Source organism: Cervus elaphus, chromosome 19, assembly GCF_910594005.1.
Source record: "Cervus elaphus chromosome 19, mCerEla1.1, whole genome shotgun sequence".
In the NCBI taxonomy this organism is placed as follows: domain Eukaryota; kingdom Metazoa; phylum Chordata; class Mammalia; order Artiodactyla; family Cervidae; genus Cervus; species Cervus elaphus.
This window is the reverse complement of record NC_057833.1, coordinates 75,619,945-75,643,771: the sequence shown is the minus strand read 5'-3', so window position 1 is coordinate 75,643,771 and position 23,827 is coordinate 75,619,945. Positions and strand designations below refer to the sequence as shown.

At 50.4% G+C, this 23,827-nt stretch overlaps 1 protein-coding gene across 2 annotated transcripts in view; it reads right to left on the bottom strand.

Moving 5' to 3' along the window:
- PRDM15 (PR/SET domain 15) overlaps positions 1 to 19,276 on the bottom strand; it is a 59,081-nt gene extending 39,805 nt beyond the window's left edge. Inside the window, exons 1-5 of one of the 2 annotated variants that reach the window (XM_043874743.1) lie at positions 19,185 to 19,276; positions 6,952 to 6,997; positions 6,331 to 6,424; positions 4,721 to 4,874; positions 2,230 to 2,482 (exon numbers count right to left, since the gene is read on the bottom strand). In XM_043874743.1, coding sequence (XP_043730678.1) covers positions 2,230 to 2,482; positions 4,721 to 4,874; positions 6,331 to 6,424; positions 6,952 to 6,988 — 538 coding nt within the window. In that variant the 5' untranslated portion in view covers positions 6,989 to 6,997; positions 19,185 to 19,276. The remainder of the gene's footprint in view (positions 1 to 2,229; positions 2,483 to 4,720; positions 4,875 to 6,330; positions 6,425 to 6,951; positions 6,998 to 19,184) is intronic. The other variant, XM_043874744.1, reaches the window with a different exon arrangement.
- Between the last annotated feature and the right edge of the window lie 4,551 nt (positions 19,277 to 23,827).

Here is a 23,827-nt window from a genome sequence, read left to right as displayed (position 1 = left end):
ACTTTCACCATGAGACACAGCCACAACTGAGAACTGTTTCCACTTGGCCTAGCTGCTTCATTCTCTCTGGAGCTATTAGTAATTGCCCTCCACTCTTCCCAGTACCATATTGGACACCTTCCAACCTGGGGTCTCATCTTCCAGTGCCATATCCTTTTGCCTTTTCATACTGTTCATAGGGTTCTCATGGCAAGAATACTGGAGTCGTTTGCCATTCCCTCCCCCACTGGACCATGTTTTTGTCAGAACTCTTCACTATAACCCATCCATCTTGGGTGGCCCTGCACACCATGGCTCATAGCTCCAATGAGTTACACATGCTCCTTTGCACCAACAAGGCTGTGATCCATGAAGGAGAAACTCCGATATGGGGAGATAACCTCTGGGCTGGCTTTGACCTTGAGAGTCATGAGGCCTGTGCCACCCTCCAGGACACAACCGATAAGGTCAGACCCAAATGACGTGCAGTCTGGGCTGGTCACATGGAATAAGGAATCCAGGACATGAGGAAACCAGGTCAGGAAGATGCTGGTGACCCTGGAAGCAGTGCGGGAGCTGGCTTCATCCCACCCACTGTGGGTGCCTCTGGGGGGCAGGGCCAGGTACCCAGTTTTAGCAAATCCAGAGGGTGGGTCTAGGAGCAGTCTGGTGAAAAAACAAGGGTCTCTCCAAATTCCTTCTGTCCCCTTTCCTAGCAAAATAAAGAAAGGCCCATCAAGGCCAGGGTCCCTCTGCAAATATCCCTGTGAAGATGTAAACCCTCTGCTGCCATCAGGCCCCATGTGCAGCCATCTGTCTTTCCTGGGGGACCCCCCCAGAAGCTCAGCACACCACCACCTGCACCCAGCCTACAGTGACTGAAGGAAGGCACTGGAAATTCACGTCTACCCAGGGGCTCTGGCTACGGGCTTTGAAGAAGTAACCAAGGCAAGGCAGGTAAGACTGGATTTGGGTGGTCCTAAACCCAGTGACTGGTGTCCTCATAGGGAGAGGACCCAGAGACCCAGGGAGAGATCCTGGCAGGGACGAGGTGATGCAGCAACCAGCCAAGGATCGCCAAGGGCCATCAGCAACACCAGAGCTGGAACAGGGGCCAGGAAGGGACCCTCCCTCCCAACCTCTGGAGGAACCAGCCCTACCCACACCTGGATCCTGGACTTCAGGCTTCCAGACTGTGAGACTGTACATTTCTCTCATTTAAGCCCTGACCTGTGGTCCTCTGACAAACCGTGTGGGCCACCTCACGGACCCCTCCCTCCTTGATACTGCTGGGCAAGCCCACTTGGAGTGGCTATGATGCAGGGGTCATGGGATAGCCCAGAGCCCCCAAAACTTGTTACCCCTCTTGTCCTACTAAGCCATCTGTAACCCACAGTGCTCAAAACGAAAGAGATCATCTCCTTGTCAGAATCCTGTGGTTTGGGGTCAAGAGGAAAGTCAGTGTCTGCTTCTCCCCAGAGGAATTCATCTTAGAGGCAGCCACAAGCGTGTCCGCCCCAGGCAGTCCCAGGTGGGGTGTGTGAAATCCCATTCACCCAGGTCACAGCACCACGTGTAACAGCCATTCACAAGGTCAGGTGGGGAGGACATGCACCCAAAGGACCCACAATGGGGGCGGAAAAGACTGAAGTTCACCAGTCCCCTCACAAGGTCAGGTGCCCCAGTTCAGGGTGGCAAGCCCTACATCTGATTTGCTTCTCCAGTACAATGCAGGTGAAATCACAGGTGTCCACTAGGTCTTTCTCTGACCCCACACACACACATACATATGCGTGTACACATGCATGGACGTGCATACACACACACACACATATACATACACACCCCAACCTCTAGGAGAAGGCTGCTGGAGCCAGAATCCGGGTTTAAATCCTGATTCCTTCACTCTCTGCTCTGTGACTCAAGGCAGGTTTCTTAACGTCTCTGTGCTCCATTCCCTCTGCCCAAACCCTGGGACCATAACCTGACCCCAGAGGATGGGCAGGTGAGTGATGTGGGAAGCCAGAGGACCGAGCTGGGAATGGAGCTGCCGCCAGCAAGTCTGGCCTGGGGCGAGCTCTTCTAACAGCCTCTCAGGCCAGGCAATCAACACGCAGACCAACCAACCCATCCACATTCCCCACCGCTGCAGGCCTGCCCAGCCAGACGCCTCTCGCTGACATCAGACTGCTGTGAGAGGCAGGGGCAGCAGGACAGTGGGCAGGCTGGGGGCAGGGGGCCACCACATACCCTGGAGCCCAGGGCAGGCCTGCCTCAGCATGGGCTTGTCCATCCTCTTGGCGTAGAAGGCTGCATACCACACACGCAGCTCGGTGCCCGGGGGGATGTCCCGGGAGGTGGTGAAGTACACGTCGCTGCCATGCTGGAAGGCCGTCAGGTTCTGGTGTCCCGGCTCCGCTGCCGGCCGCACCAGCATCATCCAGTTGCAGTCGTCCTCGTTGGAGGTGTCGAAGCACACGGGGTGCCCGTCCTTCTGGAACACCTGGGGAGGGGGAGCACAGCCCACCACAGGGCCGGGTGGGGGCTGGTTATCCACCAGTGTGCCTGTCAGCATGCACACATGTGTGTGTGTGTGTGCAAGGGGCTGCTGAGTGACCAGTCTAGACACTGCCACATCAGTGGCCAAACAGGGCACTGTACGGACCTGTTCTACATTGATGGGAGGGCAGCGGAAGACCCCCAAAACAGGTCAGGTTAGTAACAGGCAAAAGGGATGCAGGAGGCACAGCTAAAGGTCAGGTGTCACTGGGAGACCTGAGTTCTCAGGTGGGTACTGGGACGCCTCATCTCCACCTGTGGTCCAGGTGGGTACCTAGTCACATGTGCTCTGCTCCTGTTCCAGGATGCACGAGAAAGCCTGAGCTCTACTCCCAGGTCAGGAGTTCTCAGGAGCCCTGAGTTCTATGCATGGTCCTGTTGGGAATGAGGACACCTAAGGTCTACCTATGGTCCAGGTATAGAACATGGACACTCAGTTCTAATCAGTTTTCAAGTGGGCAAGAAGACACCTGAGTTCTACTCCTGGCCCAGGGTGTCACTGGAACACCTGGACTCTATACCTGGGCCAGGTGTATCAGGACACCTGAGTTCTTCTCCCACTTCTGTTGCAAGTATGTTCAATGACTTTGGCAAAGTTCCTCAATCCTTTTTTTAAAATTTTAGTTATTTATTCGTTTATTTACTGACTTTTTGGCCATTCCAGGTGGCATGCAGGATCTTAGTTCCCAGGCCAGGGATTGGACCTGTGCACCCTTCAGTGGAAGTGCGGAGTCTTAAGCCTAGACCATGGAAGTCCCATCCCTTGATCTTTATAAGCTGTGCCCTCATCTAAAAAGCAGCACCACCACTTTATGGATGGAATGCAGGCAGGGACAGGGGGAGAAGCTTGAATATTTTGAAGTTCAAAGTAACCACATGGAATAGGGAGCTCCCGTCCCCTATTTTCTGATGCAACTGTTGCTTCCTCATTATAGAAAGAAATCTCCCTTCTTCTCCTGGCTTTTCCAGTAGGGGCTCCCCACTTCTAATAGCTAGAGGCCCCCATCTGAGGCTGGAGCCCTCAGAAGCAAGGGGAGGGGGTGGAGGGGGCTGCCAGGTGCCTGATACCCCCCAGTCGGTATAGGGGGTGCTCCCCCTTGGCCTTGGCCTCCTTCTATGGACATGAAGGTGCCCCCAGCACCCAGGTGCCCAACCCTGAGCCTGTGCTGGAACAGCTCAATACCAGACACAGACCCTCGGAATCTTGAGTCACCGAAAGAAACTGAAACAGGCACGAACAGCTTTTTCAAAGAGGCCTTGGCCAACCACGGGCCCACAGTGATTATGCCCATCAGCCCCGGGTCTCTTGACATCACTCCTGCACATAAAACAGCCTTTCTTTCTTTCCTTTCTTTGTGAACAAATTAAGTCCCTTTCCTTTCTCTCCGCCATGCTGAAATCTGCCTATAAACTCAGTTCTCTGAGGACTGTCGAGTCCCCACAGTCAGCTGGATCATCTCTGTCCCAAAACACTTGGGTCTCTGCTAAGGGTCTCCAGGAAAGCTCGTGTCTGGGGCTCTCTGCTGCCCAACCAGCGCCTGTTCCTCTCAGTTTATTTCATGGATGTTTCTGAAGGCTGGCTGCAGCTGAACAGTCTGGGCATGGGGCCAGAGCTGTGACCCATACTCACAACCCCAGCCTCGTGGCACCTCTGGGGCTCTCACTTTAAGTGATCAAGTCCTCCCTGTGATTTTCTTCCATTTCTTTTTCTCCGTGTCACACAGAGGCCATCATCTCCCCGTCTGATGTGCTTTTCAGAGCTGCCAAATTTTGCACTGGTCTCTCATCAACACAAAACACCTTCCTTTCCAAAGAGCCTAGCAAAGTTCCCTACACTCCGCATAGGTGTGAAATCCCCATGCGGTCCTGCAAATTCCACAGAAAGCCCCTCCTACAGCCTGCACTGGGCGGGGCGGGGGGGGGGGGGGCCACTCTTGCATATGTTTTAAATACACTCTTCTGAGTTTTGCAGAATACTAACTTAACTCATGTTCATATAATATAAACTAAAAAAAAAAAAAAGAAACACTGTCTTGGAAATTCAGCAGAACTACAACACCAAGAGCTGTCTCTGGGATGTTTATAAATCACTGAACTCTTCAGTGAGCATCGCCCTTGCCCACCTGCACGTGAGGAAGGTCACAAACAAGGGTGCCGCAGCCCCCACCGGCCCAGCGTGTACCTTCAGTGGAAACGCGGATTCCTTCTCCCATTTGGCGACGCGTCGCGACTCAAATGGGCCGAACTGCGTGCGCTTGACGAGCTGGGTCACAGCAAACACCCCCTCAGCTCCGTCTTCCAGGCGTCTGATCTCCAGGTTGGAGGGAAGGGATGACCTAGAGATGGAACAAAGCAAGAGAGTCTCGGCCCCGAGTGCCCACTGGCCAGGGTGCCACCCTCACCAGGGGCAGAGGGTTAGGACGATGGAAAAGGTCACTCCCGCTGGCCCCAGAGCAGGTGATGGAGGGGCACTGACTTGAGGATGCGTTTATACTCCCCACCCAAGAGACAGAGCCAATGCTCATGTGCACGCGTACACACACACACACACACACACACACACCCCTAAGTGTGGGCCCCTCTTTAATGGGCCCATAGAGAGGGAGGGAGGACCAGAGAGAGACCACGAAGAGGTGCCTCGTGGAAAGGACCACGGAAATGACAAGAAGTGCCAAAGAGAGTGCATTTTGAAGACCAGAAGAGGCTTCCCGCGAGGCTGTACTGGGCTGGGTTCATCATGAATGTGGACTTTTTAAGTCAACTCGGGCAACATTAAGGAGAGGACATGTGTATCCCGGTGGGGAGAGGAAGGGAGGCACGTCGGCAGGGACCTAGCGTGAGCCAAGACCAGGGCATGCCTGACCCACGTCTAGGGTGGGACATGGACCCCTCACAGGAGCGGCAGGAGGCCAGCCGAGACGAGGAGCCCATCCGGGAAGGACCAATGGCTCCCACTGGAGCTTTGTGGGCAACGGGCAATCGCTGAAGGGTCTGGAAGAGAGCTGGTCAGATCTGTGCTCCGGGCCAAAATAGGAATCTCTTTGCTCTGCACAGGTAAGTCACAGTCAAACCAGTGGGGAAGCTTCTAGGAACAGCAGTGATAAGATGACAGCGTGAGTGCCAGCCCGTTCCCAAAGCAGATGTTGTGATGACAGCCACATTCGAGGGGCCATCCTCTCCCCTTTACAGATGAGGCAACCGAGGTGCAGAGAGGGGCACGTCTCATCTAGGTCCAAACAGCTACTACGGGGCAAACAGGGCTGCGACCTGGGGCCCCCCAGGGGACACAGTCCCCCGCCCCCGGGGGAACGTGGACCGGCAGAGCCTCGGAGCCCCTGCACCAGATCTAGGTGCTCATCCAGCAGCTATTCCCCCTCTGCCTGGCCACCTGTGCTCACTGCCCACGGCTCCAGCCCCCAACCAGGCATGTGTCAGACAGCAAGCCTGGGTGCGAACCACAGGGGAGACTGAATGGGCAGACCTACAACCTCAGCTGTGGTTGCTTCGTGTATAAACCAATTCAGCACCCCAGTGGAACCAGGGACTAGATAAAAGACATTGACCCGGACACCTCCTCGACGCGCCCTGGCTCATCCCAGGGACAGGTAACCAGCTTGCAGTGGATGGAGATCTCTGATGGCATCGAATGAGAAGACGGTCCCTCTCCTCCTTATTTGCTGTCTCCTCCCTTTGTGTAGACACCGAGGTGGCCAGGCTCTCGCCACAGATGACAAACAGACAACCCTGTTTGACAGGCAGGATGGTAGAGACAGCTGGAGGGGGGTCACTCACCTGGCCCTGCTTAACACGAAGGAGTCTTTGACCATGACCACCGGGCCCAGCTCAGGACATTCAGAGTCGTGGTACTGGCTGCAGTCCTCGCACCCTGCAAACACACATCCCGGCATCAGGGGGGGCATCGAGAGGTGAGGGAGACGCCCACGGAGCATCCCGCAGCCTGGGGGTGACCCAGAGCGCTCCCCACAAGTGCAGAAAGAGAGCAACACAGGCCATGTGCCCCCAGGAGAAAAACCCAGCTCCTTGGCATGCTGCAAGGCTGACCGAGTCAGCTCTACGGGGATGCAGGACAGGGTCTCCGTAAAGGAGAGGAAACGAAAACTCACCAACATAACCTGTTTCTCATAAATCTAACATGCCAGAAACCCTTCTAAAACCCAGGGTTACCTTTCTGAGTCTGCTGCCACCCCTGCCCCAGTGCCCTCTGCCGGGAGTTCTGGGAAAGAAGATTCTTTGAAAATCGGACCCAGTAGCACATTTCATGTCATACACCATGGTTCTCAGTAACAGGTAAAATCCCATCTAAAAGGAGACAGCTTTTCTCTACACAAAGACCAGATGTGCACGTGGCTCTACCTGCAGGTGAGGGCGGGCCACGGGCCCTGGAACACTTACAGATGAACATGATCTCTTCATTCCCGTCTTCAGCCATCGCCGCCACCTGTCAGGACACAGCGCCGCATTAGTGAGCAGCTTTGGGCCCAACGCATTTTTTTTTTTTTTAATTTATGGAGTAAACTTATTTACAAAGTGGTGTTAATTTCTGCTACATGGCGAAGTGATTCAGTTACATGTGCTCGCGTGCTGAGTCACTTCAGCCGTGTCCAGCTCTTTGTGACCCTGTGAACTGTACCCACCGGGCTCCTCTGTCCATGGGATTCTCCGGGCAAGAACACTGGAGTGGGCTGCCGTGCCCTTCTCCATCAGTTATAAATACCATTCTTTCTTATATTCTTTCCCATTGGCACTTGTGATGATTCATACTTTTTGATTGGAGGATAATTGCTTTACGAGCTTGTGTTGGTTTCCCCTGTACAATGAAGTGAATCAGCTACATGTGTACATATATCCCCTCCCTCGTGGACCTCCCTCCCACCCCCATCCCACCCCTCGATGTCACCGCAGAGCACCGAGCTGAGGTCCCTGTGCTTCTGGACCTGGAGTCTGTCACACAGAGTAAAGTCAGGAAGAGAAAAATTTCACATAGGAAGGCATATATGTGAAATCCAGAAAAAATTATACAAACGAACCTATTTCCAAGGGAGGAGTAGAGACACAGATGTAGAGACGTGAACACAGTGGGGGAAGGGGAGGGTGGGATGTATTGGGAGATTGGGATTGACATATATACGTTACCGTGTGTAAAACAGCTAGCTGGTGGGAAGCTGCTACAAAGCCAGGAAGCTCAGCTCAGTACTCCCCTGGCATTTTTTTTTTTTAAGTATTTATTTATTAGGTTGCACCAGGCATGTGAGACCTAGTTGCCTGACCACGGATCGAACATAGGCCCCCTGCATTGGGAGCACAGAGTCTTAGCCACTGGACCGCCAGGGAGGTCCCCCTCCATTGGCATCTTTAAAGACAGTTCCTGCTCCTGTGGATGGAGGAGCCTGGTAGGCTGCGGTCCATGGGGTCGCCAAGAGTCGGACACGACTGAGCGACTTCACTTTCACTTTTCACTTTCGTGCATTGGAGAAGGAAATGGCAACCCACTCCAGTGTTCTTGCCTGGAGAATCCCAGGGGCGGGGAACCTGGTGGGCTGCCGTCTATGGGGTCGCACAGAGTCGGACACGACTGAAGCGACTTAGCAGTAGCAGCAGCAGCAACTGATGGCCCCCTAAACCATATACAGAGACTGACTTTGTGATTAGAAAAAAAAAATATTTTTCCATTTTGTTTTTTTGGTCACACCATATGGCTTGCAGAATCTTAGTCCCCTGACCAGGGATAGAACCCGGGCTCTCGTAGTGGAAGCACAGAGCCCTAACCACTGCACAGCCAGGGAATTCCCTGACTTTGTGCTCTAAAGGCAACATGCAGTACGGTCCTCTTTATTATGGGATGGGTTTGGGCCTTGAAATGTTTCCTCACCCAGAATGATGTTGCTTTTAACAAGCCACACATGTGCATGGCTCTGGATTGAGGACACTGTCGTGAACTCTGGCTTTCCCCTTTCCCGAGCAGCCGTCTGCTTCCATTTGTGAAAGAAATGTTGTTGTTGTTCAATCGCTCAGTTGCATCCAACTCTTTGCGACTCCGTGGACTGCAGCAGGCCAGGCTTCCCTGTCCTTCACTATCTCTCAGAGCTTTCTCAAATTCATGTCCATTGAGTCAGTAATGCCATCCAACCATCTCAACCTCTGTTGCCCCCTTCTTCTCCTCCTTTCAATCTTTCCCAGCATCAGGGTCTTTTCCAGTGAGTCCACTCTTCACATCAGGTGGCCAAAGTACTGGAGTTTCAGCTTCAGCATCAGTCCTTCCAATGAATATTCAGGGTTGATTTCCTTTAAGATTGACTGCTTTGATCTCCTTGCGTCCAAGGGACCCTCAAGAATCTTCTCCAACACCAGAGTTCAAAAACATCAATTCTTCAGCCCTCAGCTTTCTTTACGGTCCAACTCACATCTATACGTGACTATTGGTAAAACCACATCTTTGACTATACAGACCTTTGTCAGCAAAGTGATGTTTCCGCTTTTTAATACACTAAGTTTGTCACAGCTTTTCTTCCAAGGAGCAAGTGTCTTTTAATTTCATGACTGCAGTCACTCTCCACAGTGATTTCGGAGCCTAAGAAAATAGTCTGTCACTGTTTCCATCATTTCCCCATCTATTTGCCATGAAGTAATGGGACCAGATGCCATGGTCTTAGTTTTTTTAACGTACTGCCATTTAAAGAAAGCCAGTTTTCACGTGGCCACTTCTATTCTGCCTCCCTCACAAGACTGTGAATGCCTCCAGGGCAGCCTCGTCTCACACGACCTCTATCTTTCTCCACCTGCTAAACTCTGCGTAACACCACATTTCTCACATTTCTCTCGGGGACTAAGGCACCACCTAACATCACGGAGGGGAGCCCTCCTGCTCTCCACAAAACCTTTATCACATCTGGTCACTTCTATTTCTGATTCAACCTTGAGGTTCACCTCCATAGCAGGCAGCACGCCCAGGCCCACTACCTATTTATTTGTGGGCAATCTGAACATGTTCATTCTGGGGTCTCAGACTCCTGACCCATAAAAGGGAAATTAAGATGCCCACCCCATATAGTTTTGGGGGGAGTATAAAGTGAGATACACCTGGTGTGTGCCACTCAATAATAGTTCCTCTTCCCTCCCACCGCTCCATCCCCAATTAAGTCAACCCAGTACATCCTTCCTGTATCCCACTCCTGGCCAAGACCACCTGTGGTACCATTCTGGGGAAGTATGCAGGCTGGCATACTTCCTCAACGCTGATTCCACATGCCCTCTGCCCCATTCCCATCCCCAGGAGCTATTAAAGGATGAACAGCAGACAATGCAAAGTCCAAATGAAAATGCAGATTTGCTGAGCACACAATTTCATAAGTAGAGTAGAGGACAGAGTTGAAAATTCTACCACGGAAGTCGATTAGTTACAAGGAAGCAAGGTAGAGAGATGGGATTTCCAATTTGCCCTTAAAATTCCAGGAATTCATAACCAGGGCATATTTCCCCCCAAACACAGCACAGTACCTTCTTTTCCCACAAACACTCCTTTACCTTACAAGATGTCTCAGGTAGCTCAGCACGTTTAACTTGGGGCTTCCTGCCTGATGGCCTGCACGGGCAGGGTCAGGGGTCAGTCTGCTATGTGGGTAGCAGCTGGTCACAGAGCAAAAGAGGAAGGACAAAGAGGAAGAAGTATGTGGAAACCCACTTTTGTGAGCTGCTGAGGTGCTCCCAGGGGCCTGAAAACCGTCTGCCCACTGGCAGGAGCCCCCTCCACTGGTCAATACCCGCTCATGTTCAAGGAAGTTCTTGAGAACAGATGCCAAACTGCAGCCAGATCATGGCAGAATACAGGGTTCCCACAAAGCTGGCAGCATCAGATGGTGCAAATGACGGAAACCACTCTGGCCTTTCTCAAGGCCTGATGTGGCCACCTGCCCCTGGTCTGGCCTCTCAAGGAATCCACTTCCTGGCTATTCTAAGTAGTCCTTCTATGAACACTGGGGTGCCAGAATCTTTCTGAATTGCAGTTTTCTCCCAGGGATATACCCAGGGATTACTGGATCATATGCTAGTTCTTAGTTTTTTAAGGAACCTCCATAGTTTTTTCCACAGTGGTTGTACCAATTGACATCCCTCCAACAGTGTAGAAGGGTGCCCTTTTCTCTACACCCTCTCCATCACTAGTTATCTGTAGACTTTTCAGTGATGGCCATACTGACCAGTGTGAAGTGATACTTCCCTGTAGTTCTGATCTGCATTTCTCTAACAATTAGTGATGCTGAGCATCCTTTCACATGCCCATTGGCCATCCCTGGGCTTCCCTGGTGGCTCAGATGGTAAAGAATCTGCCTGCAGTGCAGAAGACCCAGGTTCGATCCCTGGGTCAGGAAGAGTCCCTGGACAAGGGAATGGCTACCCGCTCCAGTATTCTCACCTGGAAAATCCCATGGACAGAGGAGCCTGTTGTGCTGCAGTCCAAGGGGTCACAAAGAGTCAGACACGACTGAGCAACTAACACTTGGCCATCCCTATGGCTTCCTTTGGCAAAATGTCTATTTAGGTCTTCTGCACACTTTTTGACTTGTTTGTTTTTCTGTTACTGAGTTATACAAGCCATTTGTATATTTTGGAAATTAAGCCCTTCTCAACTCCATCATTTGCAAATGTTTTCTCCCATTCCATAGGCTATCTTTTCATTGTGGTTTCCTTTGCTGTGCAAAAGCTTATGAGTTTGATTAGATCCCATTCGTTCATTTTTGCTATTATTTCTATTGCCTTTGGAGACTAAGAAAACATCAGTACGATTTATGTTAGAGAATGTTTGGGCTATATTCTCTTCCAGGAATTTTCTAGTGTCTTGTCTTTATGCCATTTTGAGTTTATTTTCATGTGCAGTGAGAGACCATGGTCTAACTTCATTGTTTTACATGTAGCCATCCAGCTTTCCCAATGCCAGTTGCTAAAGAGACTGTCTTTTCTCCATTGTGTATTCTTGCCTCCTGTGTTGAAAATTAATTGACTATAGATACTTGGGTTTATTTCTGGGCTCTCTACTCTGTTCCATTAATCCATAGGTCTGTTTCTGTGCCATACCAAGCTGTTTTCATTAGTATAGCTTTGTAATATTATCTGGAGCCTGAGTTATGCCTTCAGCTTTATTCTTCTTGCTCAGGATTGATTTGGCAATTCTGTGTCTCTTATGGTTCCATATAAATTTTAGGATTATTTTTCTATGAAATATGTCTCTGATCATTTGATACGGATTTCAATAAATTTATAGACTGCTTTGAGTATTATGGCCATTTTAACAATACTATTTCTTCTCATCACAGAGCATGGGATATCTTTCCATTTCTTTAAACAATATTTAATTTCCTTTATCAGTGTTTTATAGTTCTCAGCATATAAGTTGTTCATTTCCTCGATCAGCTTTATTCCTAAGTATTTTTTATGAAATTTTAAACAGAATTTTTTTTTAACTTTCCCTTTCTGATATTTCACTATTAGTGTAAAGAAGTGCAACAGATTTATGAATGTTAATCCTGTATCCTGCTACTTTGCTGAATTCATTTATCAGTTCTAATAGTTTTTGTGTGGCATCTTTTTTGTTGTTGTCCAGTGGCTAAGTTGTGTCTAGCTCTTCATGACCTCATGGACTACAGCACACCAGGCTTCCCTGTTCTTCACTATTTCCTGGAGTTTGCCCAAACTCATGTCCATTGAGTTGGTGATGCCATCCAATCATATCATCCTCTGTTGCCCCTTCTCCTGTCCTCAATCTTTTCTAGCATCAGGGTCTTTTCCAATGAATCAGCTCCTCCCATCAGGTGGCCAAAGTATTGGAGCTTCAGCATCAGTCCTTCCAATGAATATTCAGGGTTGATTTCCTTTAGGATTGACTGCTTTGATCTTCTTGCAGTCCAGGGGACTCTCAAGAGTCTTCTCCACCACAGTTTGAAAGCATCAATTCTTCCGCACTCAGGCTTCTTTATGGGTCAGTGCTCACACCCATACATGACTACTGGAAAAACCGTAGCTTTGACTACATGGACCTTTGTTGGCAAAGAGAGGTCTCTGCTTTTTAATCTGCTATCTAATTTTGTCATTAAAAAAAAAAAAAAGCAGAGACATCATTTTGCCAACAAAGGTTTGTTGTGATTTTGGAGCCTGAGAAAATAAAGTCTTTCACTGCTTCCACTTTTTCTTCCTCTATTTGCCACGAAGTGATGGCACCAGATGCCATGATCTGAGTTCAAAAATATTGGAATGGGTTACCATTCCCTCCTCCAGGGGACCATGTTTTGTCAGAACTCTTCACTGTGACCTGTCCATTTTGGGTGGCCCTGCATGTCATGGCTCATAGGGTCATTGAGTTACACAAGCCCCTTTGCCACAACAAGGCTGTGATCCATGAAGAAGTGGCATCTTTAGGTTTTTCTATATATAGTATCATGTCACTTGCATATAAAGACAATTTTACCTCTTCCTTCCAGTTTGGATACCTTTTCTTTTTCTTGTCTGATTGCTGTGGCCTGCAATTCCAATAACTATGTTGAACAGAAGCGGTGACAGTGGACACACTTGTTTCAGATTTTAGCAAGGATGCTTTCAGCTTTTCACTGTTGCATATTACATTAGTGATGTGCATGTCATAAATAGGTTTTATAAAGAAGCCTCCTGAAGTCTGTGCTATCCTGGAAAAATCCCTTTGGTGCATGAAATGCTCCTTTGTAGAAGGGAAGTTCAGTCTCCAGACTTCTCCAGCATGTAAGAAATCTTAGAATAAAGGACTGTAGATAGTACTGCTGTAGGGGAAAATGACAGAAAAATTCACAAAGTGTGAAATTCAGCCATTTTAACTACTGATCCTGGAGATACGTACCTTTACACCAGTGGTTTTCAAAGTGTGGTCCCTGGACTAGCAAACAGTAACACCAGCAGCACCAGGGAATTTCTTGAAAAGGCAAATTCTTAGGTCCCTCCCCAGACCTGCTGGAGCAGCCTCTCTGAACTGGGATCTCCATACTCTGCAAACCTTAAGGCATTTGGAAACCTTCAGGTTATTCTGATGCAGCTCAAGTCTGAGAACCGCTGCTTAACCTTAAATCTTTTTAAAACTTACATAGCTGCCAAATGAAAACAAACAACAACTGTGATCACTGGAGGACCATAGTAACAGCGTCAGGAAACCAGATTCATCACGAGTGTCAGTTAGGCTCAGGTCAGGATGACCTGTGTATAACTTGGTAAGAAACAGTTTGAAAGGAGGGGTCATGTGGAGCAGATGTTCTCTGTGACAACTGAGGTTTATGAGGCAGCCCCCGTAATGACAACTGTTAGAAAATGATTCTGAAAAGGAAGATTAAAGTGGGAGGAATCACCCTACCTGACTCAAACTTAATTATAAAGCAACAGTAATGAGAACTTGGGTTTAGGTGGAGGGATAGAACCAGAGGTCAATGGAAATGAAGAACAGAGTCACACAAATATGCTCAACTGATTTTGAACAAAGGGTAGAAGCAGCTCAACTAGAGAAAGATGGTCTATTCAACAGTGCTGGAGCAACTGGACATGCAGAGGCAAAAAAAAAAGAAAGAAAAAAAAAGAACTGTGACCTTACATCTTACACAAGGATTAATTCCTAACAGATCAGAAACTTAAAAGGATAAAAAGAATTTTTTTTTTTTATTTTTAGAAAAATAGGAGAAAATCTTACTAGGGCTAGCCAGCTTGTAGACTTGTTACCAAAAGCATAGTTTACTAAAGGAAAACTGATAAATGGGACTTCACCAAAATTTAAAGATTTTGCTTTACAGAATTCACTGTTAAGAGGATGAACAAAGTAAAGACCCTGAGACATTTTAACAAACCATGTATCCATATGTAAGATATGCAAAGAACTCTTAAATCACAAGGATAAAAATGCAAGCAACCCATTTATAAAGTAGGCAAAAGACATAAACAGACATTTCACCAACAAAAACACTGAAATGACAAATAAGCACATGAAATGAGGTCCAACATCATTAGCCTCCAAGTAAGTACAAATCACAATGAGACACCACTACACACCTCTCAGAACGGCGGGGATGAGGAGACTGGGGCACCCACGTGCCCTGGTGGGAATGGAATTCCATTCAACAATTTCTGATAAATCAACATGGCCTATGACCCAGCAATAGTACTGGCTGGGCGGTCATCCCAGAGAAATGGAAAGTTAGATCCATATGGAGCAGCTTTATTCCTAACAGCCCCAGCTGGAGATAACCCAGAGTGCCTCATGAGCGACTGGTGCTGCGGCCCATCTACAGTCTGGAATACTAGTCAGCAACTGAAAACGTGGAACTCCTGACACATGACAGACCCTGATGAGTCTCCAGGACGCTGCTGGGTGAAAAAAGCCAATCCCCAGCAGTTATATAGCGTGTGATCCTGTTCACGTTCTTGAAATGGCAAAATTAGCGAGAAGGGAACTAGAGCAGTGAGTGGTTGGTGGGGGTCGAGGAGGGGTTGGGGTGGAAGGACAGAGGGCATGAGGCTATACGAGGGCTCCAACGGGGCTGGCATGTCCTGGGTCTGGACCCCATCAAGGTCACCATTCCTGCTGTGACCCGGTACCGGAGCTGTGCCTGGTGGTACCACCAGTGGGACGTGGATGAAGCGAACATGGATCTCTGCGTTCTTTTTTACAACCGCCTGGGTAGCCACAGTGATCTCCAAATCATAGTAGTTTAAAAGCGACTTCCAACACAACACGTGGCAATGGTCTGGGTCCCGGTGGAAATAAAGCACATATGACCTTGATTGGACAGGCAGATACTTGAATACCGACTGGGTATCTGGCCAGATTTTGACCACATTAAGGTGCCAGCATTAAATGTTTTAGGTGGGCAGTTATTTTTAGAGTCCTTTTCCTGAAGAGACACAGACTGAAATGTTTACAGATGCAATGATGTGACCAGTGTTTGCCTCCAGGTCCGACCAGTGGCAAGGCCTGGACGGGGTGGAGGGGGCAGTCAGGCCCCAGGCAACGGTAGCTGGGGTGGTGATGGACACACGACTGTTGCCAGCCTGTTTCTGTGTTCAGTTTTTCATACTAAAACCCCTTGTGAGCGGTACCCATACACACTTCCCCTGTCCTCTTCTTTCATTGACTGTTTTTCAGTCCTGCCCCCAGAGCTGACTGAAGACACGTGTCAAGTCCACTGAACATCTTTTTCTTCACCTCACTTGACCTCTGGGTCATGCCAGACGTGGCTGACTGCCTTCCTCTCCCCACGTTCACTCGCCATCACCTCCCACGCCTAAGCCCACCCAGGCTCTAACCCCACCTGACGCTTAGGTCCAGGCATGACCGACCTCTGTGCTGATGGTCCCACAAAAGTGTTGTGCAAAATGCTATTTCCTGCCCTTCACCTGACAATATAAGTGGCTCAGCCTTACTTGAAACAGCTGTGAGGGACGTAACTTCCAGCATATTATAAATATTGACTTCTTAAAATAGTTCTGTGGCTCTTTAAGCATGTCTATTGGAATCGAAGCACCAGAGCGTGACATCCGGTCATGGGGTATGTGGACAAGCTCTTCCCCCGCTTCAGGAGGTGCTTCTGTCTCTACCAGCGTGTGTTTCCATCACTGCAGGTGTTAAACCCCACGTGTTACACTGGTGCTTGAAATGACTACGGATCACCTTTTACACAAATACATCAAACCGGTCTTGATTTTCTAGGACCCTGAGTCTGTGGTAACTTCTCCTGGACTGAGCTATCGTCCCAATAACTGGGACACCACTGATCGAAATGGAAAGGCTGCCCACGCCGGTGACACAAAAGTTGGGCTTAATGAGGCAAACGGGGCTTTCTCCCCAGTCCACTCATGAATGGTGGAATTTGATTCAGCTCTCTGTTCCTATATGCACAGATGTGAGTGCAGAAGGCTCTGCTCCGCAGACAAGCAATTTTGCAGGGGAAGCGCTCTGTCACTCCTTAGCGACAACCACTGCCCGAGGTCGCCCAGACACCGAGATGCCCACACACCTGTGAGCTGACCACGGCCCACACCGAGACTGGGGCTGGGGGTTGTCATGTCCTAGATGATGGGAGGGACCTTTCTTAAGCCGGGAGCACTTCAGGAAGGTGAGGACCAGGGCCGCGAGCGCTGGGCAAGGGTCTCTCCCACCTTGAGGGGAAGTTTAAAAACGCGCTGGTCTCCTGGGCCCTGATTCCCCGACCACTCCCTGACCTGCACACCTGTCACCTGACTTCAGTGACCGGCACCTCCTGTCACCCCCTGCACCTTCCCCACAGTCCAGCAGCAAGGCCTGCCTCACTTTAGACACACTCTTTATCCTGTCCTGACACCTCATTTCCCCTCTGCCTCCACCCTGCTTCTAGGGGAAAGACACGGATTTGCTGGACCCCTGCCCAAAGCCCCCAGGGGTGTCCGGCTCTCAGGGTGAACTCTGAGGAGAGTACAGCCTGTGCTGCCCTGACTCGGCCACACAAAGCTTGCTGCCACCCCAGGGCCTTTGCACTTGCCCTCACCCCAGATCTCCACTGAGGAACACCTGTTTCCACTCAGACAGCCCCTCCTCAGACCTTCTGGGTCCCCACTGCTCAAGTGCACACACCCCTGCCCAAACCCCCACCTCCACCTGCCACCCTTCCTGCCTTCTCCTCCAGGCTCCAACCACTACCCATCTCCTCCCCTCCAGAACATTCGATCCATGGGGCAGGGCCTTCTCTCTTGTTCTCTGCAGCACCGGGCAAGTGACAGCTGCTTGATGGATGGCCCATGAATACAGACATACATGAATTGTTTGAGATGAACTCAGCAAGTGTCGTCATGGGTCACAACTGTGAAAAGGAGGCTGAGAAAGCATTTGAGTCCCTGCTCACAATCTCAACCTCTCAAATCCCATGTCCAAGAAACAGCTGCCTTCAATCTCTCTTAAATCTGCAGAATGGGTGCAGTGTTCTTCTCCTGGCCTTCGACACAGACAATGGTATGTGAGATGTATATGCCAAGCTAACATAGTTCTTTCTCAAATACAATCATTCCCAGAAAAGCTATTACCCTTGCAGTTGAGTTGTTTTTTTAATGGGTGTTCTGGAAAAATATAAATGTTTTCTGTTTACAAAATAGAACATATTACTACTGCATTCTTTGTTGACAACTTTTCTGCAAAAATATGAATCAAAGATATAGGAGAAAAAAACTACATAGGATAAATCCTACTATTTTTCCTCTTCAAAATTCAAACTATAGTTCTACTTTCTTAACCATTCACCACCATAAGGTAGTGATGTCAAGGAAATGCGGAGAAGCAGAGTGAAGCAGTGAAAATGTGGAAAATGTGAAAATATCCAGGTTTGAAACAAAATATGGTAGTGGTGTGTGTGTACTGGGGTGGAGAGAGAACGGACAGGCTGACTTATAAAAACAAAGTGTCCACATCATTACAGGTTCCAGGGAGAGTTCATACTGTTGCCTCGTAAGATTTGTCACAAAACCAGTTGCTCATTTACTTTTCATCCTTAAAAATACTTCCAGGAACTTAACAGTGTTCTCCAAATTGAACTGGTGAGTCCTGATTTTATGACAGTGGTTTAGGCAAACGTAGTATTTGTGGGCTGGCAGCTTTAACTATGTACACGGTTCCACGTGTCTCTGATCACACACAATTTTCTACCATTTTAATCCACCCATGGTGTACCCAGTGGTGGGGAGGGGGCAATTTCTGAGCGTTTGTGGATTAAAAAAAAAATCTCATCCCCTACATTAAGAACTTAATAAACACATAATAACTATAACCATCAGGTAGATGGATATTTCCACAGGGCATTTCCACTTATCCCCTCAAAGCTGACCCTCACCCGTCCGACATCCTCTCCAGAGGCCACATGGCCTGCTGGTCCACCTGTCCGCCCCAGGGCGGGGCCAGCGCGCCCCTTCCCAGCACAGCCACCCACCCGGAGAGCGGGCACATGCCACCTGTCCATGGGTTTCACTATCTTGCCTCTGCCACGCAAGGGTTTACACAAATGGGATGCGGGGTGCTCTTGGGGGTGGGGGTGGGGTGGGCAGCCCCACCGCCCAAATTCAGGGGTCTGCCTTTGCAATCGCAGGAGCCAGGGGCCCAGGGACCCTCCCCGTGCGCCCCCGGAGGCTGGGACAAGGACTAGGGAGCGTGACATCACGAGGGACCGTCGGCGACGAGGGCGCCCGGGGGCGGGACCGCGGGCCGGGGGCTGGGGGCGGCGGACCCCCCGCGCCGCGCCCACGGGCGAGCGCGGCCCCGGCCCCGCGCCGGGAGCCAGCCGGCCCGGGTGCGGGGGGCGGCGGGGGCCGGCGGGCGGCGGGGCCCGCGGCGGGGCCGGCGGCGGCGGGCGGGCGGGCAGGCGGCGCGCAGGGCGATCCCGGAGCGGCTCCGGGAAATCCAGCCGGGTTTTGACTCCGATCGCCCACGGTGCCCGCAGCCGGCGAATGTAACAAAGAACAGGCGGCATGGCGGATGGACCGGGGCGGGCGGCGGGCCGGGCGGGGCCGGGGGCCGCAGGCCGGGCCGGGGCGCGCGGGGGCGGCCGGCCGGGGGCGGCTGGCCAGGGCGGCGCGCGCGGGGGCGGGCGGCGGGCGCGGGGCCCGGGCTTTACCTGCCTTTGGAATGTGCAGAGCGGGATCGGATCCGGACTCCGGGTTGCGATCCGCTCCGGAAACTGCGCAGCACCGGAAGCCGGGGGGCGGCAGCGGGGCATTGTGGGAGTTGTAGTCCTCAGGGGGCGCGGGCGGCGTGGACGGCAGAGCCTGGACAGGAGAGCGGGAGCGGGCTGCGTGGGCCTGGACTGGGCGGTGTGGCCGCGGAGCGGGCGGTCTGGACTGGAGAGCGGGCAGGGCGGACCGGGAGCGGGTGGTGTGGACGGGGCAGCGGGCGGCGTGGACTGGAGAGCCTGGGAGTAGGCGGTGTGGACGCGGAAGCGGGCGGCATGGACCAGCGAGCAGCAGGGCGCGGGTCGTGTGGGCCGAGAGGAGGTGGCACAGGGCGGTGGAGCGGCAGCGGATGCGGTGGACGGAGCAGTGGGATTGCGGACCTCATGGACGAGGGGGGCCGGAGCGGCGTGGACTGGACTGTGGCAGGGCGCGGGCGAGGCGTGGACCGGTCGCTGGGTGAACGGGCGGTGTGGATCTGGATCGGCCTGGAGACGCGTGGCGGGTTCCGGCTGCCCTTTCCCCGGGGCCGAAGGGGGCGTCAAGCGGCCGCGCGCGCCCCTTCCCCCGTGGCGCGGCGGGTCCAGATACCCACGACGGGTTCGCGTTGGCAACTCGCACACCCCCACCCCGCGCGGACCTTTCTTGTGACGGCTCCTTCGAGACTTAATTTCCTGGGGGGGATGGGGGGAGAAAGAAAGTCGAAGTTTCTTTTTTTCTAACTTATTTATTTTTTAATTGAAGGATACTGCTGTACAGAGTTTTGTTTTCTGTCAAACGTCAACATGAATCAGCCATAGGGGCACCATGTCCCCTCCCTCCAGAACCTCCCTCCCATTTCCTTCCCCATCCCACTCTTCTAGGTTGTTACACAGCCCCTGTTTGAGTTCCCTGGTCATAGAGGGAATTCCCATTGGCTATTTATTTCACATATGGTATGGCTGAAACTCCAATACTTGGACCACCTCATGCGAAGAGTTGACTCATTGGAAAAGACCCTGATGTTGGGAGGGATTGGGGGCAGGAGGAGAAGGGGACGACAGAGGATGAGATGGCTGGATGGCATCACCGACTCGATGGGCATGAGTTTGAGTAAACTCCGGGAGTTGGTGATGGACAGGGAGGCCTGGCCAGCTGCAGTCCATGGGGTCGCAGAGTCGGACACGACTGTGCGACTGAACGGAACTGATTGTAAATTTCCATGTTACTCTCTCTATACAGCTCAACCTTCCCCCCACCACCCCACCCCGCCCGTGTCCATAAGTCTGTTTGCTGCCCAGGAATAACGGTTTCTGAATTTAGCCCACGGAGCTGCTTGCTACCCTTCTTGGTCATCTTTCTGCCCACTTGGTAAAGGCTTAGAGGCTCTTGACCTGCCCGCCAAGCTCATAAATTAGAGCAGCTCACTGGTGAGTGGAGATCCTGCCTTTTCAGTCCAGGCCCTGGGAGTCCCCAGAGTTCTGCCTTAACCACTGCCCCACACTGCGCTGTGCCAAGTACCTACAGGCACCCTGGATGCTGTGAACTTGAGGCCAGAGCGCCCCCGCCTGGCACTAACTGTTTCTGTCCCCTCTGCCTTCCACCCAAGCTTGGGGGAGGGATGGGGCTTGTATGGCCTCAACCCCTATCATTCACTGAACAAACAATCACAAAGGACTAGAAACAGAAGAGACCAGAAGGATCCTCATCTAGTCCTGGGCGCTCAGATTTGGCAATGTAGCTGCCTTGTACATTTCTGCCTGGCAAAAACTCATTAATAAAATCAAAGAGAGGGACTGAACTGAGAGCAATGATTTGAAATTGATATTAGAAAGGGCTCCTTCCCCTAATATATATAAAGCTCTTAAGAACCAATGAGAAAAAGATAAAGAACCCAATAGAAAAATGAACAGTCTATGGACAGTTCAAAGAAAATACAATGACTCCTATGTATGTTAGTCACTCAGTCGTGTCCAACTCTTTTTCAACCACATGACTATAACCCTCCAGGCTCCCCTGTCCATGGGATTCTCCAGGCAAGAATACTGTCCATGCCCTCCTCCAGGGGATCTTCCCAACCCAGGGATCGAGCCCAGGTCTCCCACATTGCAGGCAGATTCTTTACTGTCTGAGCCACCTGGGAAACCCATAGGAAACGCTAACTAACTATATTATTGCAGCTGTGTATGTAAGCAAAATTACAGTGAGATCGTTTTTATCTTTTACATTAGCAAAGATTTTCAAAGTTTAATAGCATGATTTTGAAGAGACTGTAGAGAAACAAACGGTCTCATCCTTTCCAGGTTCAGATGTAATCAGCACAGCCTCCATCTGGGCCATCTGTTAATATACACAGAAATCCTCAATGTCCAAAACCTTTGGCCCAGCAGTTCCACCTGCAGGAATTTATCCTTCAGCCGGGCTCACTTGTACAAATCGATCTGTGTACAAGGTTCATCTTTTTTTTCTTGGCCACACCTTGAGGCTTGTGGGAGCTTAATTCCCTGACTAGGGATTGAACCCACGTCCTGGGCAGTGAAGTTGATCTTAATTTCCCATCAGCAGGGCGTGTCCATAGGGACTGGGGAGGAAGTGCTGCTGGTGCTCCTTTCTCTGCCCCTCCCCCACCTTGACAGACAGCCTTCCCCAGTGGCTGCCCGGTGGCAGTCTCAGTAGGTCCAAATCCCGGCCTCCCACACCTGGATCACCTCACCTGTGCCTCCTCAGCTCCGCCCTGCTGAGCCCCACCCAGTGGTGAGATTCCAACCTTCTGTTCCTCGAACACGTTGCCAAGGTCTACATTCACCCCTATATCTTGGGACATGTTCCCAGGTTCTCCCCATCATTCAGGTCTTTGCCCAAGTGCACCCCAACTCCCAAGAGCCCCAAACTGACCACAGCAGCTAATGTGCAACCCCCACCAACACATCCACCCCTCTTGAAACATCACTCCCGGGTCTCATCCCCGATGGCTGGTTCTCTGCTCCCTGCACACCAAATAAGTGCTGGTATATATGCACAGAGAAGGTTGTTTACAGAAAACAAAAATGACCTGAAGGTGTTCAGCCCAGGGCTGGGAATGTGGATCCCAGCCACATTGCATTTTCACAAGAATTCTCAGCCTGTTCAGTGTATTCCATCTATGAGGGCTGGAAAGAACTCATTTAAAGGCAGATTTGTATCCAAAATGATAAAGTCTAGGGGGAAAAAAGTTTGTTGCTGGAAGTTTCGAACTCTAATTGTTAACAACTAATGCATAACAGGTCTTCCCTGAATCCCAGACAGGAAAACAAAAAACACCTATAAAGGATGTCATGGAGGCAATCAGGAAACGTGAATATGGACTGTGATACTAAATTGCAATATTGCATCAATGTTAAGTTTCCCTGGCATGATCATTGTATTAATGATATGAAGATGTCCCTGTTCTTAGAACCAGACATGAAACAATGGGCTGTGATGGCTTACGGTGAACAGTGTCAGATTCGTGATCTCTGAAGATTTAACTTTGGGACCAGGGACCAGGCTTGATCACTCAAGAGCTTTTGTGTAGCAGAGCTTTATTAAAGTGAGAAAGCTTCTGACATAGACATCAGAGGGAGACGGAGAGTGCCCCCTGCTAGTCTTTAGCCGGATGTTTCATGTCTGTCAGAAAGCCATTAATCAGATAAGAGGGACACCTCAGGGCTGACGGAGTCTCACCAGGCCCCTCGCCCACAACATGCATTTCTGAGATAGGATGGCCCAAGGTGTATCATCCTCCAGCCATAAAACAATTGATATGAATACTGGTTTGTTGAGCTATTACCAGGCCAAGGTTTGAGAAAAGATAAAATAGTTAGTCTTAGGTGGAACCATTTTGAAGAAAGGCAGTTCCAAAGCAAATACATAGTTTCATTACATAGCTTAAGAGAAAAATTTCCACAAGAAAAACACATGGTTAGCTCAAGGTTTGAGAAAAATTAAGTTCTGGTGGAACCAGGTGTCATCGTGGCAACACAGAATTTTAAAAGACACCTGCAGCCTATTTCCTCCATTTGGACACCCCTGGCCTTCCTGCCTGTTACCCTCTCAGCTGGTTCAAAATTGGGAAAGGAGTATGTCAAGGCTGTATACTGTCACCCTACTTATTTGACTTCTATGCAGAGTACATCACGCAAAATGCTGGGCTGGATGAAGCACAAGCTGGAATCAAGATTGCCGGGAGAAACATCAATAACCTCAGCTATTCAGATGACACCCCCCCCCCCCCACTTATGATAGAAGAGAAGAGGGATTAAAGAGCCTCTTGATGAAAGTGAAAGAGGAGAGTGAAAAAGCTTGCTTAAAAACAACATTCAGTAAACGAAGATCATGGCATCTGGTCCCATCACTTCATGGCAAATAAATAGGGAAACAATGGAAACAGTGACAGACTTTATTTTCTTGGGCTCCAAAATCACTACAGATGGTGACTGCAGTCATGAAAATGAAAGATGCTTGCTCCTTGGAAGAAAAGCATGACAAACTTAGGTAGCATATTAAAAAGCAGAGACATGACTTTGCTGACAAAGTCTATCTAGTCAAAGCTATGGTTTTTCCAGTAGTCATGTATGGATGTGAGAGTTGGGCC